This window comes from Rhinatrema bivittatum, chromosome 16 (assembly GCF_901001135.1).
Source record: "Rhinatrema bivittatum chromosome 16, aRhiBiv1.1, whole genome shotgun sequence".
In the NCBI taxonomy this organism is placed as follows: Eukaryota; Metazoa; Chordata; class Amphibia; order Gymnophiona; family Rhinatrematidae; genus Rhinatrema; species Rhinatrema bivittatum.
The window spans coordinates 71743483-71770921 of NC_042630.1; the positions used below are offsets into that span (position 1 = coordinate 71743483).

Consider the following 27439-nt stretch of genomic DNA (forward strand, 5'->3'; position numbering starts at 1 on the left):
GCCATTTTCAAAGTTCAGTTCTACTGAGTTCTAGGGAACATCCAATTATAGTTGTAGCAATGTGCAGAGTCATGGTCAGGTCCCAGACACTTGTAGCAAATATTGTGGTCGTCAGTGTGGACATCTTGTGGGCACAGACAAAATCTTTGAAACCCCTAAGTATGCGAAGGAGGCGGACCTCACGCGTCACCTACATAGGAATTTAGACAGTGCTGGGGAGGAGCCGGCTGTCGTGGTACATGTGGGCACCAACGACATAGGAAAATGTGGGAGGGAAGTTCTGGAAGCCAAATTTAGGCTCTTAGGTAGAAAACTTAAATCCAGAACCTCCAGGGTAGCATTCTCTGAAATGCTCCCTGTTCCACGCACAGGTCACCAGAGGCAGGCAGAGCTCCGAACTGGGGAACCTTTTGGGGAAGGGGGGGTCTCTTCCAAAGGGATGGGCTCCACCTTAACCAGGGTGGAACCAGATTGCTGGCGCTAACCTTTAAAAAGGAGATTGTTCTAGTTTAAAAGCTGCTCTAAGGGGAAAGCCGACAGTCGCTCAGCCGTGCATGGTTCGGAGAGAGGTATCTTCAAAGGATACTAATGATGCATTAGAATTAGGGCATCACAACAGTGAGGTTCCAATAATAAGAAAAGTAGTCCAAGTGCCTGTAACTAAAAACTCACCTGAGCTAAAAAATTCTAACTTATCCCTATCAATTAAAAAGCAGAATGAAAATACAAACAAAAAACAAAATTAGAAATGTTCGTATGCTAATGCCAGAAGTCTAAGAAGTAAGATGGGAGAATTAGAATGTATAGTAGTGAATGATGACAGACTTAATTGGCATCTCAGAGACATGGTGGAAGGAGGACAACCAATGGGACAGTGCTATATTTATTTATTTATTTATTTAGGGGTTTTATTTATTTATTTATTTATTGGTTTTTATATACCACCGCTCATCAGAGATATCACGTCGGTGTACAGAGAACGAAAAATACGCAATTGCGTTGTACATAAAACAGTATGAAAACAACTGAGAAACTATACATTAAAACAGTTAAATGCATTAACAAAAAACAGGTTATAAAGATATATATAGATATATAAAGATAATATTATATGGATTAGTTGTAATAGTACAATTTATATACCGGCATTCATGATACAATCACATCATGCTGGTTTACAGAATTAACAGAGGGTGTAAACAAAAGAACGTAAACATTGCTTAAACATTATTAAACATATAGTTTAATAAACATTAAACTATACCGGGGTACAAACTATATCGCAATGACAGAGAGGAGCACCCGGGAGGCGGTGTGGTGCTTTATGTCCAGGATAGCATAGAGTCCAACAGGATAAACATCCTGCACGAGACTAAATGCACAATTGAATCTTTATGGGTAGAAATCCCTTGTGTGTCGGGGAAGACTATAGTGATAGGAGTATACTACCGTCCACCTGGTCAAGATGGTGAGACTGACAGTGAAATGCTAAGAGAAATTAGGGAAGCTAACCAAATAGTAGTGCGGTAATAATGGGAGACTTCAATTACCCCAATATTGACTGGGTAAATGTATCATCGGGACACACTAGAGAGATAAAGTTCCTGGATGGAATAAATGATAGCTTTATGGAGCAATTAATTCAGGAACCAACAAGAGAGGGAGCAATTTTAGATCTAATTCTTAGTGGAGAACAGGATTTGGTGAGAGAGGTAACGGTGGTGGGGCCGCTTGGCAATAGTGATCATAATATGATCAAATTTGATTTAATGACTGGAAGCGGTACACTAAGCAAATCCATGGCTCTCGTGCTAAACTTTCAAAAGGGAAACTTTGATAAAATGAGAAAAGTAGTTAGAAAAAAACTGAAAGGAGCAGCTACAAAAGTAAAAAGTATGCAAGAGGCATGGTCATTGTTAAAAAAACATACCATCCTAGAAGCACAATCCAGATGTATTCCACACATTAAGAAAGGTGGAAAGAAGGCAAAACAATTACCAGCATGGTTAAAAGGGGAGGTGAAAGAAGCTATTTTAGCCAAAAGATCTTCATTCAAAAATTGGAAGAAGGATCCAACAGAAGAAAATAGGATAATGCATAAACGTTGGCAAGTTAAATGTAAGACATTGATAAGACAGGCTAAGAGAGAATTTGAAAAGAAGTTGGCTGTAGAGGCAAAAACTCACAGTAAAAACTTTTTAAAATATATCCAAAGCAGAAAGCCTGTGAGGGAGTCAGTTGGACCGTTAGATGATCGAAGGGCTAAAGGGGCACTTAGAGAAGATAAGGCCATCGCGGAAAGATAAATGATTTCTTTTCTTCGGTGTTTACTGAAGAGGAAGTTGGGGAGGTACCCGTACTGGAAAAGGTTTTCATGGGTAATGATTCAGATGGACTGAACCAAATCACAGTGAACCTAGAAGATGTGGTAGACCTGATTGACAAACTTAAGAGTAGTAAATCACCTGGACCGGATGGTATACACCCCAGAGTTCTGAAGGAACTAAAAAATGAAATTTCAGACCTATTAGTAAAAATTGGTAACCTGTCACTAAAATCATCCATTGTACCTGAAAGCTGGAGGATAGCTAATGTAACCCCCATATTTAAAAAGGGCTCCAGGGGTGATCCGGGAAACTACAGACCGGTTAGCCTGAATTCAGTGCCAGGAAAAATAGTGGAAAGTATTCTAAACATCAAAATCACAGAACATATAGAAAGACATGGTTTAATGGAACAAAGCATGGCTTTACCCAAGGCAAGTCTTGCCTCACAAATCTGCTTCACTTTTTTGAAGGAGTTAATAAATATGTGGATAAAGGTGAACCGGTAGATGTAGTATACTTGGATTTTCAGAAGGAGTTTGACAAAGTTCCTCATGAGAGGCTTCTAGGAAAAGTAAAAAGTCATGGGATAGGTGGCGATGTCCTTCCGTGGATTACAAACTGGCTAAAAGACAGGAAACAGAGAGTAGGATTAAATGGACAATTTTCTCAGTGGAAGGGTGTGGGCAGTGGAGTGCCTCAGGGATCTGTATTGGGACCCTTACTTTTCAATATATTTATAAATGATCCGGAAAGAAATACGACAAGTGAGGTAATCAAACTTGCAGATGATACAAAATTGTTCAGAGTAGTTAAATCACAAGCAGATTGTGATAAATTGCAGGAAGATCTTGTGAGGCTGGAAAATTGGGTATCAAAATGGCAGATGAAATTTAATGTGGACAAGTGCAAGGTGATGCATATAGGGAAAAATAACCCATGCTATAGTTACACAATGTTAGGTTCCATATTAGGTGCTACTACCCAAGAAAGAGATCTAGGCGTCATAGTGGATAACACATTGAAATTGTCGGTTCAATGTGCTGCAGCAGTCAAAAAAGCAAACAGAATGTTGGGAATTATTAGAAAGGGAATGGTGAATAAAATGGAAAATGTCATAATGCCTCTGTATCGCTCCATGATGAGACCGCACCTTGAATATTGTGTACAATTCTGGTCGCCGCTGTTGCGGTCCCGGTCGCTAGGCTAGCGACCGGGTCCTTACCTCTCCGCCGCCTCCCCGGGCTCACCGCGATCCGCCGCTTCTGGGGCCTGTAGGGCCGCATGGCAGCGTCTCTCTCCACGTGGAGACGCTGCCAAAGGCCGACTCTGACTCCTCCCACTGCCAGGGAACGCGCGCGCGCGAGCAGGGGGCTCTTAAAGGTCCAGCACCCAGAAGTGCTGAACCGCCCCGTTCCTGACGTCAGACGCCGGCTGGCTATTTAAACCAGCGTCTGACTTCCTTGCTTTGCCTTTGCAACGTGGTCGCTCCTTGAGTGGTTAGTTGCCTTGCTTCCAGCTCTGGTTCCTGCTTGTTCCAGCCGTGCCTTGCTTCCAGCTCCGGTTCCTGCTTGGTCCAGCCGTGCCTTGCTTCCAGCTCCGGTTCTTGCTTGGTCGAGCCGTGCCTTGCTTCCAGTTCAGGTTCTGCTTGGTCCTGCCGTGCCTTGGTTCCAGCTCTGGTTCCTGCTTGTTCTGTACGTATCCTGACTCCAGCTCCGGCCTCACGATTCTCCTTGTCTTCAGCCTGCCACGACCCTCGGACTTCCTCACGATTCTCCTTGTCTTCAGCCTGCCACGACCCTCGGACTTCCTCACGATTCTCCTTGTCTTCAGCCAGCCACGATCCTTGGACTTCTTCACGATTCTCCTTGTCTTCAGCCAGCCACAGACCTCGGACTTATTCACGATTCTCCTAAGTCCCAGCGACTCGGACCCCTACGGGCTCCTCCTGGGGGGGGTCTCGGGTTTCCAGGGTGAAGACGTCACCAGTCCGCTCCAGCTGAGCTCCGCCTCCCGGCTGATTAACATCTGTGGACATTGTCCATCTCATCCGGCCCAAGGGTCCACTATTGACTTTCTTCACAACATAACAGCCGCATCTCAAAAAAAGATATAATAGCGATGGAGAAGGTACAGAGAAGGGCGACCAAAATGATAAAGGAATGGAACAGCTCCCCTATGAGGAAAGACTAAAGAGGTTAGGACTTTTCAGCTTGGAGAAGAGACGGCTGAGGGGGGATATGATAGAGATGTTTAAAATTATGAGAGGTCTAGAACGGGTAGATGTGAATCGGTTATTTACTCTTTCGGATAATAGAAAGACTAGGGGGCACTCCATGAAGTTAGCATGTGGCACATTTAAAACTAATCGGAGAAAGTTCTTTTTTACTCAACGCACAATTAAACTCTGGAATTTGTTGCCAGAGGATGTGGTTAGTGCAGTTAGTATAGCTGTGTTTAAAAAAGGATTGGATAAGTTCTTGTAGAAGTCCATTACCTGCTATTAAGTTCACAAAGGGGCGGATTTTAAAAAGCATTTACATGTGTAAATCTGGGTTTTACACATGTAAATGCACTTTACTCGAGTAAGTGGGCTTTTGAAAATTGCTACAATATATGCCATTGAATCGTCCATAGGATTTATTCGCATAAGTTCACTTTATGTGAGTAAATGGCTTTTGAAAATTGCTACAATAGTAGTTACATTTATGCGCGTAACTCCTTTGAAAATTACCCCCTTAGAGAATAGCCACTGCCATTAGCAATGGTAACATGGAATAGACTTAGTTTTTGGGTACTTGCCAGGTTCTTATGGCCTGGATTGGCCACTGTTGGAAACAGGATGCTGGGCTTGATGGACCCTTGGTCTGACCCAGTATGTAATGTTCTTATGTTCTAATGGTCTTCTTGGAACCAGCATTCTAGGAATTATTTTCTTTTTTTCCTTATTTATTTTTAAAATGCTTATATTCCACTTGTGTGACACAGGCATTGCAAGCGGATTACAATAAAAGCATTAAAATAGAGTATAATATCATAACAATGCAAATATACATAAATAAAATGCAATTCACGTTTACATAATTAAATTCCAATATTAAAGGAATCTATAAACAAAAAGTCCTTAAGTTTCTTCCTATACATTTTAATATCTTTGATGTTTTTAATTCATTTGGGAATGTATTCCAAAGTGTTGGACCAATTACAGATAATGCATGCTTCTTTTTTTTTTTTTAGCACTAAAAAGTTTCGTTTGAGAAGTTGCAGAGGAAGTGAGGCAAAAAGCAAATCAGCAATAAGAAGCCATTAAGGCAGATGGAAAGCCAGTAAGAGAAAGAGAGGGTACATGTTCATGTAGAAGCTCTGACAAAAAAAGACTGAGTGGTTCACAAGGCAGCACACATATGTGATCCCCTGAGCATGTGGCTGCCCTGTGCATGCTCAGTAGTAAAACTTTCCTAAGCTAGAGAGATGTGTCTGTTAGATTATGTCACCTACGTGCCATGGATAATTCAGGCCTGATTGTCTCTCCCCTTCCCCCTTTTCCCAGGTTTTTCTCTATCTTCTCCTCATTTTCTTCAGCTCCTTCTCAGTTCCTTGGGCACAGTACTATAGGCAGGTCAGCTGTATGGGAGATAGGGTGAGCACGTGCTCCTTGTCCTTGGCTGCTCTTTCCCCAAGAAGCCTAAGAGAGAAAGAAGAAGCAGCCCCAGAGAATAGGAGTGTGTGCTTAGTGTTTCAGCCTGCTGACACTAATACTGCTCTGACTGCCAGAGAGAAGGGGAAAGGAGGATCTTTTAAACAAGGTAATGTTTCATATAGCTTTTATCAAGGTGATGTCCAGGACTGGATTTCTTATTAGGTAGCAAAGGTAGCTGCCTAGGGCATCGAGCTTTAAAAAGAAAGCCCCATTTTCTGTTCCTGTAGCACTTTCTGAGTGGCAGTGTATAACATTTGGCCAGCCATGGGATGTCTCGCACCTTGCTGCACTTATCCCCGAATGCCACAACATGGCCAAGATGCCACCATGCCACTAGATCTCTACAGGAGTGTGTGAGCACAGCGCACCAACTCTTCAAGGTTCTGCAGTGGGAAACGGAACCGCCGGTGCTCAGTAATGATATCACGCAGTTAAATATTTAAACTCCAGCTATGCTCCAAAGGCTTGCCTCAGCAACAGGTCCTCCTGCCTTGCAGTGCATGTTACTTGCTGTGTCTATGCATTTCCTTAACTTGTCTTGCCTTGTTACCTTGCCTTGCACTGACTTGTCATCGCCTTGCCTTGCCTTGCCCTGTTTGTATCTTGGTCCCCAGAGCCATGCCTTTGTCTTGTCTGACTGTCTCTGCCTAACTCCTGGTTTTGACCCTTGCTATGGACTTGGCTACTCTAATAGACTGCTGCCTGCCCTGACCCCAGCTTGGACCAGGACACCGCTGCCTGCTCTGACCTTGGTCTGGATCCAGACACTGCTTACCTGCTGCCTACTCCAACCTTGGCTTAGATCTGGGTGTCGCTTGCCTGCTGCTTGCCCCCAACCTTGGCCTGGATCCGGACACTGTTTGCTCACTGCCTGCCCTGACCTCTGCCTGAGACGCAACTTCATCTGACTGCTCCTTACAGGAACCTAAGTCCTGCTGGCCCTTGGAATCCAAAGACTCAACCTGTGGGAAATGGGGCTAGTATAGGTGAAGCCCTAGATCCAGTCCTAGTAAGAGCAGTCCACAGTGGGCCTAATAGGTTCACTTGCTAGGCTGCTTCAATCATGCCACAGCCCAAGGACTCACTGATGCGCTTCCTGGCTGTGACTGGCCCATGGCCGGGTCCACTCATCCCCAACGCTGGGCCTCCAGAGCTGGCCCAACTTCCTTGGTGGCAGTGGGCAGCTGCCTCCGTGTCCATGCTCCTTCAGCGATCCCTGGACCCTCCAGCTCCACAGTGAGTTCCTTCAGGGCTGACCTGGCCTCCCTCCTTGCCACGTGGGGAGATGCTGCCACCACCTCTTCCTCAACCCATCAGCCTTAGGCACGTGTGTATCTCCCCGGGATTTAAGGGGGCCGTGGCGGGAAAGTCTCCGGTAGCTCCAGATGATGATGACAATCGGCTCCACTTGGCAACAGGTCTCCATGCTGTGTGCTTTGTTGCTGTTCCAGTTCCTGCTCCAGTACCTGCTCCTGTTCCAGTTCCTGCTCCAGTACCCACTCCTGTTTCAGTTCCCGCTCCTGCTTTACTTTAGATGGACCTCCTTGGCTTGACCCGGACTTAAACCTGACTACGAACCTTGCTGCCTGCCACTGACCTTCAGCCTGAACTCGACTCTGAACCTTGCTGCCTGACCCTGACCACACTCTTAACCACCTTTCCTTGAGCGCCTGCCTGGAACTGACCTCGGACCTCGTCTCACCTCCTGCTGGGACCTGTCATCACCCCTGCATTCCAGGATAGCGCTCTCTGACCTACTGTCTCGGGATCATCCACGCAGGGGGCCACCTAAGTCCAGCCTGCCCTGGTACCCAAGGGCTCAACCTGCAGGGAATGAAGACCGGTATTGATGAAGCTCAGTTGTCCTCCACTTCCCGCTTGGCCTCGTCTCCCGACAGTGGGGACCTGTGGGATTTTCCCCCTTTAAAGAGACAGGGGCTTGTGAGCCAGTAGTATTAGGATTGTGTCACTGGCCCGCCTCTGTGCCTGTAGGGTGATGGATAAGACGGGATGCCGCTGCTCTGGAAAGTACTTCCACTTCTTTCAGCCTCTGCATCTCTAACCTCAATAACGCCCCCCCCCCCAGCTTCTGTATCATTGGAAGGGAACCTATATCACCTCAACATGCTCAATCAGTAAATCTGGCTCTGTAGATGTCCTGTATTCTGGGAATATATCAGTGGCTACATGTAATGGTATTGCTGTAAATTAAAAAGCCTGTATGCATTAGAGATGTGAATCGTGTCCTCGATCGTCTTAACGATCGATTTCGGCTGGGAGGGGGAGGGAATCGTATTGTTGCCGTTTGGGTGTGTAAAGTATCGTGAAAATTGTTAAAATCGTGAGCCGGCACACTAAAACCCCCTAAAAACCCCACCCCCGACCCTTTAAATTAAATCCCCCAACCCCCCCCAACCCCCCCCCCAAATGCCTTAAATTACCTGGGGGTCCGTAGCCTTAAATTACCTCCGTAGCGGCGGTCCGTAGCTAAATCGGGGGAAGGGGGAGAGCAGGAAAAGCGGCACACTAAATCGTGTAGTCCTTCAGCCGGCGCCATTTTGCAAAATGGCCGCCGCAAAATGGCGGCGGCCATAGACCAAAACAATTCGACGCAGGAGGTCGTTCCGGACCCCCGCTGACTTTTGGCAAGTTCTTGTGGGGGTCAGGAGGCCCCCCCCAAGCTGGCCAAAAGTTCCTTGGGGGTCCAGCGGGGGTCCGGGAGCGCTTTCCTGCCGCGAATCGTTTTCCGTACGGAAAATGGTTGCCGGCAGGAGATCGGACTGCAGGAGGTCGTTCAGGTGGGGGTCCGGAACCCTCGCTGAACAGACCTCCTGCCAGTCGATCTCCTGCCGGCGCCATTTTCCGTACGGAAAACGATTCGCGGCAGGAAATCGCTCCCGGATCCCCGCTGGACCCCCAGGAACTTTTGGCCAGCTTGGGGGGGGCCTCCTGACCCCCACAAGACTTGCCAAAAGTCCAGCGGGGGTCCGGAACGACCTCCTGCGTCGAATCGTTTTGGTCTATGGCCGCCGCCATTTTGCGGCGGCCATTTTGCAAAATGGCGCCGGCTGAAGACTACACGATTTAGTGTGCCGCTTTTCCTGCTCTCCCCCTTCCCCCGATTTAGCTACGGACCGCCGCTACGGAGGTAATTTAGGCTACGGACCCCCAGGTAATTTAAGGCATTTGGGGGGGGGGGTTCGGGAGGGTGGGGGATTTAATTTAAAGGGTCGGGGGGGGGTTTTAGGGTGTTTTAGTGTGCCGGTTTTCCTGCCCTCCCCCTTCCCCCGATTTACGATTTTTTGACGATAAATCGGGGGAATTGGTATTGTATCGTGGCCCTAACGATTTTTGACAATTTAAAATATATCGGACGATACTTTAAATCGTCAAAAAATGATTCACATCCCTAGTATGCATCAATCCCCACAAGAGATAAACATATGCACACACACATACAGTATTACTATAATTAAAGTGTAACCTGGCAGGCAATTTGAGCTCCTTCCTCATAACTTGCACATATCATATTTTTCGTTATCGTCGATAGCCACATCTTACATAGCATCCAGTTCATCAGGACCATCTCTACCTTCTGTAATGCTGGGGAGCTTACAGGTTTTCCTGAAAATAAAACACATATTGTGTATTTACTGACACTGAGTAAAATCCCCAATCCTACAGCAATAATTACTGACCCTGAGTAACACCCCCCTTCCCCATCCTACTAGGGTTGCCAACTGGCTTCAGATTTTCAGGACAGGTTGATTCAATCCTGGTTTTACCCCATTGCATGCTGGGACTTATTCTGCTTTCCTGTTACTTTTGTTGTGATCCTGCCCGTGAGAAGCATGGGCAGGCTCTTACCTTCACAGCCAGTCAGGCTGCTGACGCTGCTTGCTTCCTCCCTGAATCAGCTGGGGCTGTCCCAGCAGCTGTTCCTGCCTTCTCCCAAAGTGCTGCTGCGATCCCGGGCCCTTGAGTCAGCAGGCCGTCTCTGCTGGTGCCTGCTACAGTCCGGGTCCTTGCCTGGCTGGGAAGCCGTCCCTGCCAGTGCCTGCAGCCTACTACAGTTCTCTACTCTGCCTGCAGTCTTACCTCTCCTCCTGGGGCTGCCTTCACGGCATGGAGCCGTTCCTGCAGTCAGCCCTTCTCCTGCTTCAGTCCTTGCAGCTCTCTGTTCTCTCTGCCGGTGCCTGCAGCCAGCCTTACCTCTCTCTGCTTCTGTCCTTGCAGCTGGGAGCTGCTTCACTGACCTGCCTTCACCCAGCTCCAGCCCAGGGCTGCTCCACTGCTTCCCTGGCCTTCCACGTGGCTGAGGACGCCACCAGCTTCCAGCTCTCCTCTCCAGCCTCCTAGGGCGCGAGCGCGTGCCTCTCTGCTCCTCTTCTAGGGCCAGCCAGGTGTGCCCCCTGCTGACCCCTCCCTGGGCGTTGTCCACCTCAGCCCTACTAAAGGGCTCAGCTTTCAGTCTGTCTTTGCCTTCGCAAGGAGTTGGTCACTCCTGAGATCCTTCGCTCCAGGAAGTCGTCCGTGTTCCAGCACTTCTGCAAGGTCCCGTGTTTCATGTTCTCTGTCGGAGCTCCTTGTCCAGTTGTTCCAGTCCTGATGTTCCTCTCCTGATGTTTCCAGCCCAGATGATGCAAACCTTGTTCCTGTATTCGCCTGAAAGCTAAGTACCTTGTTCTTGAATCTCCTGTAAGCTAGCACCTTGTTCCTGCATTGGTTAATGTCCTGGTACCTCGCGGCAAGCCATGTTGTGGTCCGTGACCAGCCCTCGGGGCGGGCTGAGTAGGGCGCTTCGTGATGCAAGCCATGTACCTCGTTTCTGAATCTCTGAGAAGTATTTACCTTGTTCCTGAATCTCCTGAAAGCTAGCACTTCGTTCCTGTATCTTCAAAATGTCCTGGTGCCTCGCGGCAAGCCATGTCATGGTCCGTGACCAGCCCCACGGGGCGGGGCTGAGTAGGGCGCTTCGTGATGCAAGCCATGCACCTCGTTTCCAAGTCTCTGAGTAGTCCTTGTTCCTGATCCTGTTACCTTGATGTCGGTGCCAGCTCCAGTTCCTGATCCCGTCCTACTTGTGCTGCCCTTCGTCTCTGTCTGGCTCCTGAGCCTTCTGGCCTGTTGGACCCTGGAGTGGCCAACAGGTGGGATTCGTCCCTGCGCTTTGGAGCTTCTGCCCTGCCAGCCGTCGGGGCTTCGGATGTCAGTATCCCAGCATCGGAGTTCGCGGCGCCTGGTTCTCTCTTGCATCATACCTCGTTCCTGACTCCACGTCTCTTTTTCCAGTACCACGTTCCTGAGTCTACGTCTGCACGTCCAGTACCACGTTCCTGAGTCTACGTCTGCACTTCCAGTACCATGTTCCTGAGTCTCGTCTGAATCTATGTTCCAGTCATCGCTGTCCTGGTCTCCATCCGGCCTGCCGCTTCGTGCCGTACCCAGCGGCAGGTCCGAAAGGGCTGGGAACGGTCGGAGGACTGTTCACAAGACCAACATTGCGTTGTTGGGTCTTCCGAAGCGTGCAGGTCCGGAGGAGGGCCTGTCTTCCATGTCACTCCAGCCCTGCTCCTGTCCAGCCCATGCTCGGGCATGCCACGCCTCCCGCAGCACCTCTTCAGAGCCCTCTGGGGTCGAGCCGTGGCCCAAGGACACACATCACCGAGGAGTGGGATCGCTCTCCTAGCGCTCCACAACAGATTGCGAAGGCCATGTGTCCGGCGTTCATGTCCTTGTGATGGGCCTGTGCCAAGTTCCGGATTTTCTTTGCCAAAGGAATTTTTTTTTTAAGGAAAAAACTTTAGTCCCAGTTTTTTCGCTGTGTTTACCGACCTGCTGGAGGCGCCAGCTTATTTGAACTTTTGGTTTCTCACACCGCTAGAGGCCTAGCACCTGTTTTCACCAAGTGCCTTCTTGAGACTTTTGCTTAGCCTGGGTACACTTGCTGTACGACCTGCAGGAGGCGCCTGCACCCAGGTTCACCACCATCTTCCACGCTGCAGCACCTGGTTCCTGTGTTGCATGACCACCTTGTCCAGAATTTTTTATTTTTTCCCTCCGAGAATGCTTGTTCACCAGCAAGAGGTACCTGCGCAGAAGAGCGTACTCTGCTGAAATTCCTGCGCATCTCGCTCACTGGGTTCACTATGCTTACAAGTGATGCCTACTACATGCCAGCTTGTGGTACACCTCTCCAGACTACCTGCAGGAGGCGCCTGCACCCCATCTGTGGTCATCTGTCCAATGGGGCCTGGTGTGTCTGCCATCTCTTCCAGCTGAACCAGCAGATGTCTTCGCTCTTCCCGCTCAGCCTCTACAGTACTTCTGTTACCACATGCTTGTCTCGCTCACCACCCCGAGCACCAGTCCAGTTCCATGTTACAGCCTCTTCTGGGATCCGCTGCAAGCTTCACCATCCAAGCAAAGGTACTGGTCCAAGTGTGCCTTTCCAAGTAACCTACTACCAGCTTGCTCTCAAGCCATCCTGCAGATGTCCATCTCACCACCAGTCTAGAACCACTCGAGTGTGAGTGTCAGTTAACCAAGCAACACCAAGATTCTGCCCAATCTTAGGGCTCACTCCTAGATGGGAGTTACTGAACTTTTGTTTCTTTGATCCTTGCACTGCTCAAACCCTGATTCTCACCTCCAGTTACTTGAGCGGCCAGTTCTACCCACCTGAGAATCAGCAATGTCTTCACTAAGGAGTCCAGTTACCAATCGAAGAACTTCAGCCTACATGCTTTGCCAAGCTTGAATCCAGCTGTGACCGCCAGCATTGACTAGCAGTCCACCTGCTTTCTTGTACCAACACCTAGCAGGAGCTCACACTTGCACTTACTGCCCATCTTCCTGAGACTGCAACATTATTTGGTCACCAATCAAAGGACTTTATCCAAAGTTCTTAGTCAAGTATAATTCTGTCCGTGACCACCAGTAGTGCATGTCTTCAACCTGTCATCTTAAACTATTGGTTGGCATCCAACATCAAGTGCCCTACCATACTTCGAAGTCAACTTAAATCTACTGTGAGTCACCTTCCAGTCTCCAGTGCTACCAAAGTCTACTCCTCGATGCATTCAAGCGGCTAGCAGGTCTGCCAAGTCATCCAGTCATCAAGTCCCTACCCATATCTTCTTGTCCAACTTGGGGACGTCTGCCATCATGTTGAGACTTCTACACCTCTACTCGCCGTAGCTCTAGCAGCTACCTTGACTCCTTGCATCCATCGTGAGTCACTGAACTGCCAAGTTCCTGGAATCATCTACTCAAACTGCTAACCTTCACCTAGTACTCCAGCCTGCACCACAGCTTCAGTCTTAAGTCTGAGGACCTCCATTCAAGTAGAGTCTTGGAAGGAGTCCTGCCTCTGCCTTGATCCTAGAACCAAGATGCCATCTTGTGGTTCTGTACCCTACACCCTGCCTGATCTACGCCTTCAGCATTCCGTGTTCTATGTTTTGTCTTGCCTGGACGTTGACCACTTCTGCCTTGTCTTCTGCTTCTGTATCCTTCTCGCTACAGTTACTCGCCAAGAAATACCAGCTCGTCCTTGGATCCTCGCTTGCCCTCGACAGTATGGACTACCGCCTTCTTCTCAAGCTGTTGGACAAGAGCTTGAGGGGGGGCTTTGAGGAGGGGGTACTGTTGTGATCCTGCCCGTGAGAAGCATGGGCAGGCTCTTACCTTCACAGCCAGTCGGGCTGCTGACGCTGCTTGCTTCCTCCCTGAATCAGCTGGGGCTGTCCGCGCAGCTGTTCCTGCCTTCTCCCGACGTGCTGCTGCGATCCCGGGCCCTTGAGTCAGCAGGCCGTCTCTGCTGGTGCCTGCTACAGTCCGGGTCCTTGCCTGGCTGGGAAGCCGTCCCTGCCAGTGCCTGCAGCCTACTACAGTTCTCTACTCTGCCTGCAGTCTTACCTCTCCTCCTGGGGCTGCCTTCACGGCATGGAGCCGTTCCTGCAGTCAGCCCTTCTCCTGCTTCAGTCCTTGCAGCTCTCTGTTCTCTCTGCCGGTGCCTGCAGCCAGCCTTACCTCTCTCTGCTTCTGTCCTTGCAGCTGGGAGCTGCTTCACTGACCTGCCTTCACCCAGCTCCAGCCCAGGGCTGCTCCACTGCTTCCCTGGCCTTCCATGTGGCTGAGGACGCCACCAGCTTCCAGCTCTCCTCTCCAGCCTCCTAGGGCGCGAGCGCATGCCTCTCTGCTCCTCTTCTAGGGCCAGCCAGGTGTGGCCCCCTGCTGACCCCTCCCTGGGCGTTGTCCACCTCAGCCCTACTAAAGGGCTCAGATTTCAGTCTGTCTTTGCCTTCGCAAGGAGTTGGTCACTCCTGACATCCTTCGCTCCAGGAAGTCATCCGTGTTCCAGCACTTCTGCAAGGTCCCGTGTTTCATGTTCTCTGTCGGAGCTCCTTGTCCAGTTGTTCCAGTCCTGATGTTCCTCTCCTGATGTTTCCAGCCCAGATGATGCAAACCTTGTTCTGTATTCGCCTGAAAGCTAAGTACTTGTTCTTGAATCTCCTGTAAGCTAGCACCTTGTTCCTGCATTGGTTAATGTCCCTGTACCCTCGCGGCAAGCCATGTTGTGGTCCGTGACCAGCCCTCGGGGTGGGCTGAGTGGGCGCTTCGTGATGCAAGCCATGTAAACCCTCGTTTTCTGAATCTCTGATAAGTATTTACCTTGTTCCTGAATCTCCTGAAAGCTAGCACTTTCGTTCCTGTATCTTTCAAAATGTCCGGTTGCCTCGCGGCAAGCCATGTCGTGGTCCGTGACCAGCCCCACGGGGCGGGGCTGAGTAGGCCGCTTCGTGATGCAAGCCATGCACCTCGTTTCCAAGTCTCTGAGTAGTCCTTGTTCCTGATCCTGTTACCTTGATGTCGGTGGGCCAGCCTCCAGTTCCTGATCCGTCCTACTGGTGCTGCCCTTCGTCTCTGTCCTGTGCTCCTGAGCCTTCTGGCCTGTTGGGCCCTGGAGTGGCCAACAGGTGGGATTCGTCCCTGCGCTTTGGAGCTTCTGCCCTGCCAGCCGTCGGGGCTTCGGATGTCAGTATCCCAGCATCGGAGTTCGCGGTGCCTGGTTCTCTCCTGCATCATACCTCGTTCCTGACTCCACGTCTCTTCGTCCAGTACCACGTTCCTGAGTCTACGTCTGCACGTCCAGTACCACGTTCCTGAGTCTACGTCTGCACTTCCAGTACCATGTTCCTGAGTCTCGTCTGAATCTATGTTCCAGTCATCGCTGTCCTGGCCTCCATCCGGCCTGCCGCTTCGTGCCGTACCCAGCGGCAGGTCTGAAAGGGCTGGGAACGGTCGGAGGACTGTTCTCAAGACCAACATTGCGTTGTTGGGTCTTCCGAAGCGTGCAGGTCCGGAGGAGGGCCTGTCTTCCATGTCACTCCAGCCCTGCTCCCGTCCAGCCCATGCTCGGGCATGCCACGCCTCCCGCGGCACCTCTTCAGAGCCCTCTGGGGTCGAGCCGTGGCCCAAGGACACACATCACCCAGGAGTGGGATCGCTCTCCTAGCGCTCCACAACAACTTTCCCTAAGAAAAGCAAGACTACAAGTATCTGCATGCAGGAAAGTAAAACCAGAACTCGATCAACCTACCCTGAAAATCTGGAGCCAGTTGACACCCTATATCCAACACATACTGTACATTTATGGACCCTGAGTAACATCCCTTCCCTCATCTTAAATATAATTTATATTTACTGACCCTAATACCCCTTCCCCCATCCAATACATATTGATGTCCACATTCAGAAACATTTAGATAGATAATTCAAAAGTTATAAGAACATAAGAAATTGCCATGCTGAGTCAGACTAAGGGTCCATCAAGCCCAGCATCCTGTTTCCAACAGAGGCCAAACCAGGCCACAAGAACCTGGCAATTATCCAAACACTAAGAAGATCCCATGCTACTGATGCACTTAATTGGCTACAATTTAACCAGCTGATTAATTTAGAAGCTTTCTGGGAGGGGTAACTGCAATGAATTCAGTTAGCTGGCTAGCTAAATTATCCAGTTAACTCTGATATTCAAAGTTAGCTAACTTACCCCATCAAGGGGTGTTACTAATGCATTGATGAGAGACAGAGAGACTATCTACAAGCCCCTCATAGTAGGGAAGTATTTATATATCTATAGGAGGGCCACCTAATAGGTCGAGGTCAGGTGTTAGGGTTTAGGGGTCAGTTTTGCATGTAGAGTGAGACATACGAACAGCACAGTACACCTCTCTCTCTCTCTCTCTCTCTCTCTCTCTCTCACTCTCTCTCCTTAGCACAGAATGTGAAAAATAGGGATTATTGCACAATGCATTATGTTTGCCATGTGACATTACTGATGCAAAGTGGTAACTCAAAAATTTCCATAACACACCCCTTTTTCTTATTTCTCTCTCTCTCAATAAATTGTGTTATGGACATGTCACATCCCTCAAACATTTGCATTATGCCATGCATTACTATACTTTGCACATGTATTAACACAATGATGGGGTTAGCCTGTTAAGTCTAATCAGGCCAAATTGCTGTCCTAAAGTTAGCCAACTAATGTTAAGATAGTCAGCTATATTCAATATTATGGCTGCACTATTGAACATACCTCCAAAGTAATCTACATAAGTTTATCCTGCTAACTTTGCTTTTCAGACAGTAAGTGAATATAGACGCTGTATATTTACTGACCCTGAGTAACACCCCCTCCCCCATCCTAGACATATTCAGGCCGATGCAATATTGGTGCTCGTTAAAACGGGCACTCATGATTAAGCACCATTTCTCTTAATGCGCGCTGATCCACCTTTCCAGGGCACCCAATTTAATATTTAATTGGCTGCCATGGTAAAAAGGAGGCATTAGGGAAAGTTTTGTTTCCCTAGCACCTTCTCGGTATTGGGCGCCCAGGAGAGGTGGCTGTCAGTGGGTTAGGAAACAGACGCTCAATTTTACGAATGACCGTTTTCCTAACCTGTGCACAGATCATACAAGAGACTAAATGCCCAGTAGAATCTATATGGGTAGAAATCCCATGTGTGTTGGGTAAGAGTATAGTGATAGGAGTATACTACCGTCCACCTGGACAAAATGGTCAGACATATGATGAAATGCTAAGAGAAATCAGGGAAGCAAACCAATTTGGCAGTGCAATAATAATGGGAGATTTCAATTACCCCAATATTTATTTATTTATTTATTTATTGTTTTTGTTATACCGAGTTTCATGATAGGCATCACATCAACCCGGTTTACAAATAACAAGGAGTGTAAAGCATAACGTAACGTAAAAAACAATATTTTCAATAAGAACCTTGAACTTTAAATACAGTGAATCAGAAAAAGGGAGAGGGAAAGTTACAAAAAACAAGGAAAATAAACTTGGGATGGAAGGGGAGAAATTGAACAGCACAATATTTACATTTCAGCCTATTGATACATTAGAATAGCAAGTGAAAAAATAAGACTATGAAACGGTACATAGGTAATCAAATGAATAAATATGACACAGTTGTGAATGGTAATAGTATGATAAATATTCAGCAGGAATTAGTGAGAGAGGGTTTGAGGTTGGTTGATTCGTGTTTACATTCCATTATTGCATACGAGTTAGTGCTAGTGAGAGGAGGTTTTATTCAAGGCTTGGAAATGCTTTTTTTTCAATATTGACTGGGTAAATGTAACATCAGGACTTGCTAGAGATATAAAGTTCCTGGATGTAATAAATGATTGTTTCATGGAGCAATTGGTTCAGGAACAACAAGAGAGGGAGCTATTTTAGATTTAATTCTTAGTGGAACACAGGATTTGGTGAGAGAGGTAACGGTGGTGGGGCCACTTGGCAACAGTGATCATAACATGATCAAATTTAAACTAATAACTGGAAGGGGGACAATAAGTAAATCTGCAGCTCTAACACTAAACTTTCAAAAGGGAAACTTTGATAAAATGAGGAAAATAGCCAGAAAAAAACTGAAAGGTGCAGCTGCAAAGGTTAAAAGTGTTCAACAGGTTTGGACATTGTTTAAAAATACAATCCTAGAGGCACAGTCCATATGTATTCCATGCATTAAGAAAGGTGGAAGGAAGGCAAAACGATTACTGTCATGGTTAAAAGGTGAGGTGAAAGAGGTTATTTTAGCCAAAAAATCATCCTTCAAAAATTGGAAGAAGGATCCATCTGAAGAAAATAGGATAAAACATAAACATTGTCAAGTTAAGTGTAAAACATTGATAAAACAAGTGAAGAGAGAATTTGAAATGAAGTTGGACATAGAGGCAAAAACTCATAATAAAAACTTTTTAAAATATATCCAAAACAAGAAACCTGTGAGGGAGTCGGTTGGACCATTAGATGACAGAGGGGTTAAAGGGGCTCTTAGGGAAGATACAGCCATTGCAGAAAGACTAAATTAATTCTTTGCTTCCGTGTTTACTAATGAGGATGTTGGGGAGATACCAGTTCCGGAGTTGGTTTTCAGGGGTGATGAGTCAGACGAACTGAATGAAATCACTGTCAACTTGGAAGATGTAGTAGGCCAGATTGACAAACTAAAGAGTAGCAAGTCACCTGGACCAGATGGTATGCATCCTAGGGTACTAAAGGAACTCAAAAATGAAATTTCTGACCTATTAGTTAAAATTTGTAACCTATCATTAAAATCATCCATTGTACCTGAAGACTGGAGGGTGGCCAATGTAACTCCAATATTTAAAAAAGGCTCCAGGGGTGATCCGGGTAACTATAGACCAGTAAGCCTAAGTTCAGTGCCGAGAAAAATAGTGGAAACTATCCTCAAGATCAAAATTGTAGAGCATATAGAAAGACATGATTTAATGGAACACAGTCAACATGGATTTACCCAAGGGAAGTCTTGCCTAACAAACCTGCTTCATTTTTTTGAAGGGGTTAATAAACATGTGGATAAAGGTGAACCGGTAGATGTAGTGTATTTGGATTTTCAGAAGGCGTTTGACAAAGTCCCTTATGAGAGGCTTCTACGAAAACTAAAAAGTCATGGGATAGGAGGCGATGTCCTTTTGTGGATTACAAACTGGTTAAAAGATAGGAAACACAGAGTAGGATTAAATGGTCAATTTTCTCAGTGGAAAAGGGTAAACAGTGGAGTGCCTCAGGGATCTGTACTTGGACAGGTGCTTTTCAATATATTTATTTATTTATTTATTTTTGGTTTTTATATACCGGAAGTTCCTGTATACAATACATATCACTCCGGTTCACATTTAACAGAGATAACTATCGCCGGGGAGGCGGTTTACAAGGAACATATCGTATATAATAAACGGATAATCTAAAATAAAGTACAATCAATTATGAAACAACTAAGATCAACTTAGAACACAACTTGGAACATATAACTGAAGTAATATAAGCAATATGGACATTACATTATTGTTGTAATGTCCATAATGTCCAGGAAGGAAAAGATGTGTTCATTCCGTCATCGTGAGTATAAGAACCGTGCAGATTCAGACATCTTTATTGGCATGTCAATTTTAAATGATGCAACATAATAGCATGATTAAAAGTGTAGAAAAGAAGGGAAAACAATTACAAAATGGTAAGGTACAGTTCACAGAAAGTACAGTATGAGGGCAATAGCTCAGGGTTTGGTACAGGTGGGTGTTTTCCCCAATCGCATTTCATTTCTAGCCTGGAGGAGCACCGGTTCACCCCAGACTCACTGCTCCCGAGCCCGCTGCTCTCAGAGCATCTTCTGCGCTCCCACTCCTTCACAAACGCCTCCAGGCTTCCCTCTCCAGCCGGCCTCAGTCGGTTGCCCCAGCCCATCATTGGCGTAGTACAGTAATGAAATAAAATACTATTATCCGAGATACAGCAGCGTCGGACTCTGATATATATCAAATCAAATCTGATATATATCAAATCTGATATATATCAAAAAATTGATATATATCAAATCATTGATATATATCAATGATTTGGAAAGGAATACGACGAGTGACGTTATCAAATTTGCGGATGATACAAAATTATTCAGAGTAGTTAAATTACAAGCAGACTGTGATACATTACAGGAGGACCTTGCAAGACTGGAAGATTGGGCATCCAAATGGCAGATGAAATTTAATGTGGACAAGTGCAAGGTGTTGCATATAGGGAAAAAGAACCCTTGCTGTAGTTACACGATGTTAGGTTCCATATTAGGAGCTACCACCCAAGAAAGAGATCTAGGCGTCATAGTAGATTGTACATTGAAATCGTCGGCTCAGTGTGCTGCAGCAGTCAAAAAAGCAAATAGAATGTTAGGAATTATTAGGAAGGGAATGGTTAATAAAACGGAAAATGTCATAATGCCTCTATATCGCTCCTTGGTGAGACCACACCTTGAATACTGTGTACAATTCTGGTCGCCGTATCTCAAAAAAGATATAATTGCAATAGAGAAGGTACAAAGAAGGGCAACCAAAATGATAAAGGGTATGGAACAGCTCCCCTATGAGGAAAGGCTGAAGAGGTTAGGGCTTTTCAGCTTGGAGAAGAGACGGCTGAGGGGGGATATAATAGAGGTCTTTAAGATCATGAGAGGTCTTGAACGAGTAGATGTGACTCGGTTATTTACACTTTCGAATAATAGAAGGACTAGGGGGCATTCCATGAAGTTAGCAAGTAGCAGATTTAAGACTAATCGGAGAAAGTTCTTTTTCACTCAACGCACAATAAAGCTCTGGAATTTGTTGCCAGAGGATGTGGTTAGTGCAGTTAGTGTAGCTGGGTTCAAAAAAGGTTTGGATAAGTTCTTGGAAGAGAAGTCCATTAACTGCTATTAATCAAGTTTACTTAGGGAATAGCCACTGCTATTAATTGCATCAGTAGCATAGGATCTTCTAGGTGTTTGGGTAATTGCCAGGTTCTTGTGGCCTGGTTTGGCCTCTGTTGGAAACAGGATGCTGGGCTTGATGGACCCTTGGTCTGACCCAGCATGGCAATTTCTTACGTTCTTATGTTAGAATGTTAGCAATTATTAGGAAGGGAATGGTTAATAGAATGGAAAATGTCATAATGCCTCTGTATCGCTCCATGGTGAGACCACACCTTGAATACTGTGTACAATTCTGGTCGCCACATCTCAAAAAAGATATAGTTGCAATGGAGAAGGTACAGAGAAGGGCAACCAAAATGATAAAGGGGATGGAACAGCTCGTGTCTGGCTTAGCACCAGAAATCTACAGCTACATATCTCATCCAGAAGACTAGCTCCGAAATTCTGTGGGCCTTTTCGAGTCGCTGAACGAGTGGAAGCAGTCTCATACAGTCTGCGCCTACCCTCCTCCATGTGCATTCATGACGTGTTCCATGTGTCATTGCTGAAGCCTCTTGTCTTATCCAGGTACCACTCCCGGGCTCCTGAACCATCGGATCCTTCAGTACCGGACGAGGTCACGTATCAAGTGCGTGAAGTTCTGGATATCCGGTTTCATCAACGCCGATGGGAATACTTGCTAGCCTGGGAGGGTTGCGGACCCGAGGATAATTATTTATTATTATTATTATTTATTTCTTTTGTATACCGACATTCGATCGAGATATCACATCGGTTTCCAGATAACAGGTTGAATAGAGCCGGAACTGCCCTATTTTTACATTGTAACAAGATAACAGTTGATTAAACAATTAATATAAGGAACATTGTAACATATGGATAAAATTAAAATTAAATATTAAAAGTGGGTATATAGAGGTGGCATATAGCCTATATACAATATGTACAATATGACTTGGTTACGAGTAGGGTGGGGGACAGGGAAAAAGGGAGGATAGAGAGGGGGAGGAGGGGTTATGAGTTCGTGCAGGGTAGAAGTTATGCGGTAAGGCTTTCAAGAGCATTTATTTTGGGATGTTGGGGTTCAGGAGGGAATGCTTTCAAGAACAGCCATGTTTTGAGCTGTTTTTTAAAGACTTGCGGTGAGGGTTCGTTTCTGAGCTGAGGGGGGAGGGAGTTCCACAGGGTAGGGCCAGCTATTGTAATGGCTCGTTTGCGTGTTGTATTGAGGTGAGCATTTTTAAGAGTTGGGATGGAGAGGAGACCTGAGTTGGAGGATCTGAGATTTCTTTGTGTGATATATGGTTGGATGGTGTTGTTTAGCCAGACCATTCTGTTGTTGTTTATTTTTTTGTGAAGAAGGGTGAGGGTTTTATACTGGATTCTTTGTGTGATGGGCAGCCAGTGGAGGTCTTTGAGAGTAGGTGTGATGTGGGAGGATTTTCTGTGATTGGTGATAATTCTGGCAGCGGCGTTTTGTAGTACTTGGAGGGGCTTGATGTGGATTTCAGGAAGTCCAAGGAGGAGGGAGTTGCAGTAGTCGAGTTTTGAGAAAATAATTGATTGCAGTACTGTTCGGAAATCATGTGGTTGGAGGAGAGGTTTGAGTTTTTTAAGTGTTTGAAGTTTGAAAAATCCATCTTTGATTATATTGGAGATGTGTCGTTTAAAGTTGAGTTGGCTGTCGATGGTTACTCCTAGGTTTTTTGTGGATGGTGTGAATGAGGTTCTTGATAAGTTTGGCATCCCAGTGTTGTTTGCGCTTCCTGGGTTGTTTGAGGGGGTGCTCTCGAGGGGGGAAGAGGGACGGTCGTCCTGGATGTGAATGATTTCTGTTTTGGCTTGGTTGAGGCAGAGTGATAGTTGTGATAGCAGTTGAGATAAATTTGAACTGAGTTTGTTCCATCTTTCCATGGTGAGTTCAATGGATTTGGTGATGGGGAGTAGAATTTGAATGTCGTCTGCATAAACGAAGTAGGTGAGGTTGGCATCAGAGAGGTATTTGCATAGTGGGAGGAGGTAGATGTTGAAGAGGGTCGAGGATAGAGAAGAACCTTGAGGGACGCCATGGGTGAGGGGTATTTGGGAGGATTCAGAAGAGTTTGTCTTGACAATGAAGGATCTGTTAGAGAGGTATGATTTGAACCAGTTGAGTGTAGTGTCTTGCAGACCAATCTCTTTAAGTCTGGTGAGGAGAATTCTGTGGTTGATGGTGTCAAATGCGGCTGATATATCGAGGAGGATCAGTAGGAATGTCTTGCCACTGTCTCGGCCTCTGAGGATGGTGTCGGTGAGGGAGAGGAGGAGAGTTTCTGTGCTGTAGAATTTTCTGAAGCCGTGCTGTGTTGGATGGAGAAAATTGTGGGCGTCGAGGTGGTCTGTGAGTTGATTGTTGACAGTTTTCTCGATGATTTTTGCTAGGAATGGGAGGTTGGAGACTGGTCTGTAGTTTGCAGGATCAGATTTGTCGAGTTGCGGTTTTTTGATGATTGGTTTTAGGGATGTGAATCGTGTCCTCGATCGTCTTAACGATCGATTTCGGCTGGGAGGGGGAGGGAATCGTATTGTTGCCGTTTGGGGGGGTAAAATATCGTGAAAAATCGTGAAAAATCGTGAAAAATCTAAAAATCTAAAAATCGCAAAACCGGCACATTAAAACCCCCTAAAACCCACCCCCGACCCTTTAAATTAAATCCCCCACCCTCCTGAACCCCCCCCAAATGAGTTAAATAACCTGCGGGTCCAGCGGCGGTCCGGAACGGCAGCGGTCCGGAACGGGCTCCTGCTCCTGAATCTTGTTGTCTTCAGCCGGCGCCATTTTCCAAAATGGCGCCGAAAAATGGCGGCGGCCATAGACGAACACGATTGGACGGCAGGAGGTCCTTCCGGACCCCCGCTGGACTTTTGGCAAGTCTCGTGGGGGTCAGGAGGCCCCCCACAAGCTGGCCAAAAGTTCCTGGAGGTCCAGCGGGGGTCAGGGAGCGATTTCCCGCCGCAAATCGTTTTCGTACGGAAAATGGTGCCGGCAGGAGATCGACTGCAGGAGGTTGTTCAGCGAGGCGCCGGAACCCTCGCTGAACGACCTCCTGCAGTCGATCTCCTGCCGGCGCCATTTTCCGTACGAAAACGATTCGCGGCGGGAAATCGCTCCCTGACCCCCGCTGGACCTCCAGGAACTTTTGGCCAGCTTGTGGGGGGCCTCCTGACCCCCACGAGACTTGCCAAAAGTCCAGCGGGGGTCCGGAAGGACCTCCTGCCGTCCAATCGTGTTCGTCTATGGCCGCCGCCATTTTTCGGCGCCATTTTGGAAAATGGCGCCGGCTGAAGACAACAAGATTCAGGAGCAGGAGCCCGTTCCGGACCGCTGCCGTTCCGGACCGCCGCTGGACCCGCAGGTTATTTAACTCATTTGGGGGGGGTTCGGGAGGGTGGGGGATTTAATTTAAAGGGTCGGGGGTGGGTTTTAGGGGGTTTTAGTGTGCTGGCTCACGATTCTAACGATTTATAACGATAAATCGTTAGAATCTCTATTGTATTGTGTTCCATAACGGTTTAAGACGATATTAAAATTATCGGACGATAATTTTAATCGTCCTAAAACGATTCACATCCCTAATTGGTTTGATGATGGCGTTTTTGAGTTTGTCTGGGAAGATTCCTTGTTCGAGGGATAGGTTGATGATTTGGGTTATAGGTTTGGCAATAATCTCTTTAATGAGTTTTAGTGTTTTGATGGGGATGGAGTCTACGGGGTGGGATGCTGGTTTGGTTTTTTTGATGAAGGGTTCAATTTCTGTAGATGCAACAGGCGTGAATTGGGTCCAAATGTGGATGGGTGGAGGGATGTTTGTTGAGTCGTTGTGGGATTGGGGAATCTTGGCAATGATGTTGTCGACTTTGTCCTTGAAGAATTGAGCTAGTTTGTCACTGGAACCGGTTCCCAAGTTTGTCACTTGGGAACCGGCCCGTAATATCCTCGACAAGGACTTATTACGGCAGTTCCATTTGGACCACCCAAGTAAACCCAGACCGGTTAAGAGGGGGCATAAGAGGGGGGGGGGTACTGATGCGGTTCTGGCTGCGAGTACCGTGGCCAGGCCCTTACCTCCGGACCTGCTCCCATTTCCAGAGGCCTGGTTTGCGGCCTGTTTGGTGGCATCCCCGCTGGGGCTGCGCCACTGCGAGGTCTCCCATGGACGCCCGGCTCCTAGGCGCGCACACGCGCCACTTGGGTGCTTTTCTAGGCCGATTCCCGCCGGTGGTGACTCCGCCCAACTCCTGACGTCAGACACCGCGGTCTTGATAAGCCGGCCTCAGCCATCCAGTCTTTGCCTTGCAACGGGTTAGCTCTCTGGTTTCCTGTTGCGCTGTGCCCTGGAGTGACTTGCCTTGCTTCGTCGCTCCATTCCTGCTACAGTACCTGCCTGGTTCCTGCCTGCTTGCTACAGTACCTGCTTGGTTCCTGCCTGCTTGCTACAGTGCCTGCTTGGTCCCTGCTTGCCTGCTACAGTGCCTACCTGCTTCCAGTACCCGAGTCTTGCTACAGTTCTTGCCTGGTTCCAGTAACCGAGCCCAGTTACAGTATTGCTGCTGTCCTAGTCTGGTTCCAGTTACTTGTCCTGATCCACAACCCGCCTACGTCCCAGCGGTTGGGCTCCTACGGGCTCCTCCCGGGAGGAGCTTACTTAAAACACCAACAGAAAAAGAAGCATTAATCAGCCTTGAGAGAAACTTATTTATGTCATATCAAAGAGCCTTTATGGCAACAGTTGGACAAGGATTGGAGCGACAAATAGTTGTTCAACCTCCTCTGAGGTCATGGAAAAAACTATTCCCATCCTTCCGAGTCAGTTAACAGGAAGCATTTTAGCATGTCTCACAGGGACATGCTAAAATGGTTACATTTCTAGATGCCAAAAATGACTTCTTAATGGAGCAGCTGGTCCTGAACTGATGAGGGGGCAGCTACTTTAAATCTAATCCTGAGTGAAATGCATGATCTGGGGAAAGGGGTTACTGTGCAATCAAATTTGACATAATCACTGGAGGGAATACATAAGAACATAAGAAATTGCCATACTGGGTCAGACAAAGGGTCCGTCAAGCCCAGCATCCTGTTTCCAACAATGGCCAATCCAGGCTACAAATACCTGGCAAGTACCCAAAAACGAAGTATATCCCATGCTACTGATGCTAATAATAGCAGTGGCTATTTTCTAAGTCAACTTAATTAATAGCAGGTAATGAACTTCTCCTCCAAGAACTTAACCATACCTTTTTAACACCCAACTACACTAACTGCACTAACCAAATCCTATAGCAACAAATTCCAGAGCTTAATTGTACATTGAGTGAAAAAGAATTTTCTCCAATTCGTTTTAAATGTGCTACTTGCTAACTTCATGGAATGCCCCCTAGTCCTTCTATTATCCGAAAGAGTAAATAACAGATTCACATCTACCCGTTTTAGACCTCTCATGATTTTAAAGACCTCTATGATATCCCCCTCAGCTGTCTCTTCTCCAAGCTGAACAGCTCTAACCTCTTTAGCCTTTTCTCATAGGGGAGCTGTACCATCCCCTTTATCATTCTGGTTGTCCTCTCCACCTTCTCCAGTGCAACTATATGTTTTTTGAGATGCGGTGACCAGAACTGTACACAGTACTCAACGTGCGATCTCACTATAGAGAGATACAGAGGTGTTGCATCCGTCAGGGTTCGATGGCTTTGCCCCTTGTGCCTCACCTTTTTCTCGACTCCTCCCGCAAGCCTTGGGAAAATGGCCACGCCGCGTCTGCAAGCCGCTCTCTCTCCGGCGTCCCCGGAACGGCTATGGCGTTACCTCCAGCCATGATTCTCTCATGGACTTCCTAGGGTGCGCGTGCGCTCTATCCACATCTTTATGCCAGCAATGGCTCAAACCTCGGGAGCGTCCCCCTCGAGTGATATCACAATATTCGGGTATATAGCCTACTACTTGTTTGCTAGCTCGTTGATTTCGCAAGGATTGGACTCGACCTGTCTAAGCTACTCGGCCGTTTCCCTGCTGCCGCAGGAAGCTCTCTGCCCTTCAGGGTATTCTCTAACCTGGATACCCGCTCCTCAGGGGCCCTCTGATTTCCTTTTCAGGTGCCTTACTGGGATCAGGTACTCGCTCGAGGGCCTGCTCTCCCTGCTTTAGTGCCTGTTACCAACTACTTCTGCCTGGTGGAATCGCTAACCTAACAGCTACCATCTAGTGAGTAACCTAACTCTCAGTCTGTCTTATAGAAACATAGAAACATAGAAAAGACGGCAGAAGAAGACCAAACGGCCCATCCAGTCTGCCCAGCAAACTTCACACATTTTTTCTCTCATATTTATCTGTTTCTCTTAGCTCTTGGTTCTATTTCCCTTCCACTCCCACCATTGAAATATCTAGCTTGATTAGTTAGGGGTAGTAGGGGTAGTAACCGCCGCAATAAGCAAGCTACACCCATGCTTATTTGTTTTACCCAGACTATGTTATACAGTCCTTAATGGTTGTTTTTCTTCTCCCCTGCTGTTGAAGCAGGGAGCTATGCTGGAAATGCGTGATGTATCAGTCTTCTCCCATGCCGTTGAAGCAGAGA

At 47.2% G+C, this 27439-nt stretch overlaps 1 protein-coding gene across 1 annotated transcript in view; it reads right to left on the reverse strand.

Annotated features, from left to right (window-relative positions):
• Positions 1 to 27439, reverse strand: part of LOC115078746 (mucin-5AC-like) — a 272347-nt gene that overhangs the window by 95413 nt on the left and 149495 nt on the right. The window contains exon 4 of the mRNA XM_029581756.1: positions 9509 to 9648. Within this exon, the coding sequence (XP_029437616.1) occupies positions 9509 to 9648 (140 nt within the window). The remainder of the gene's footprint in view (positions 1 to 9508; positions 9649 to 27439) is intronic.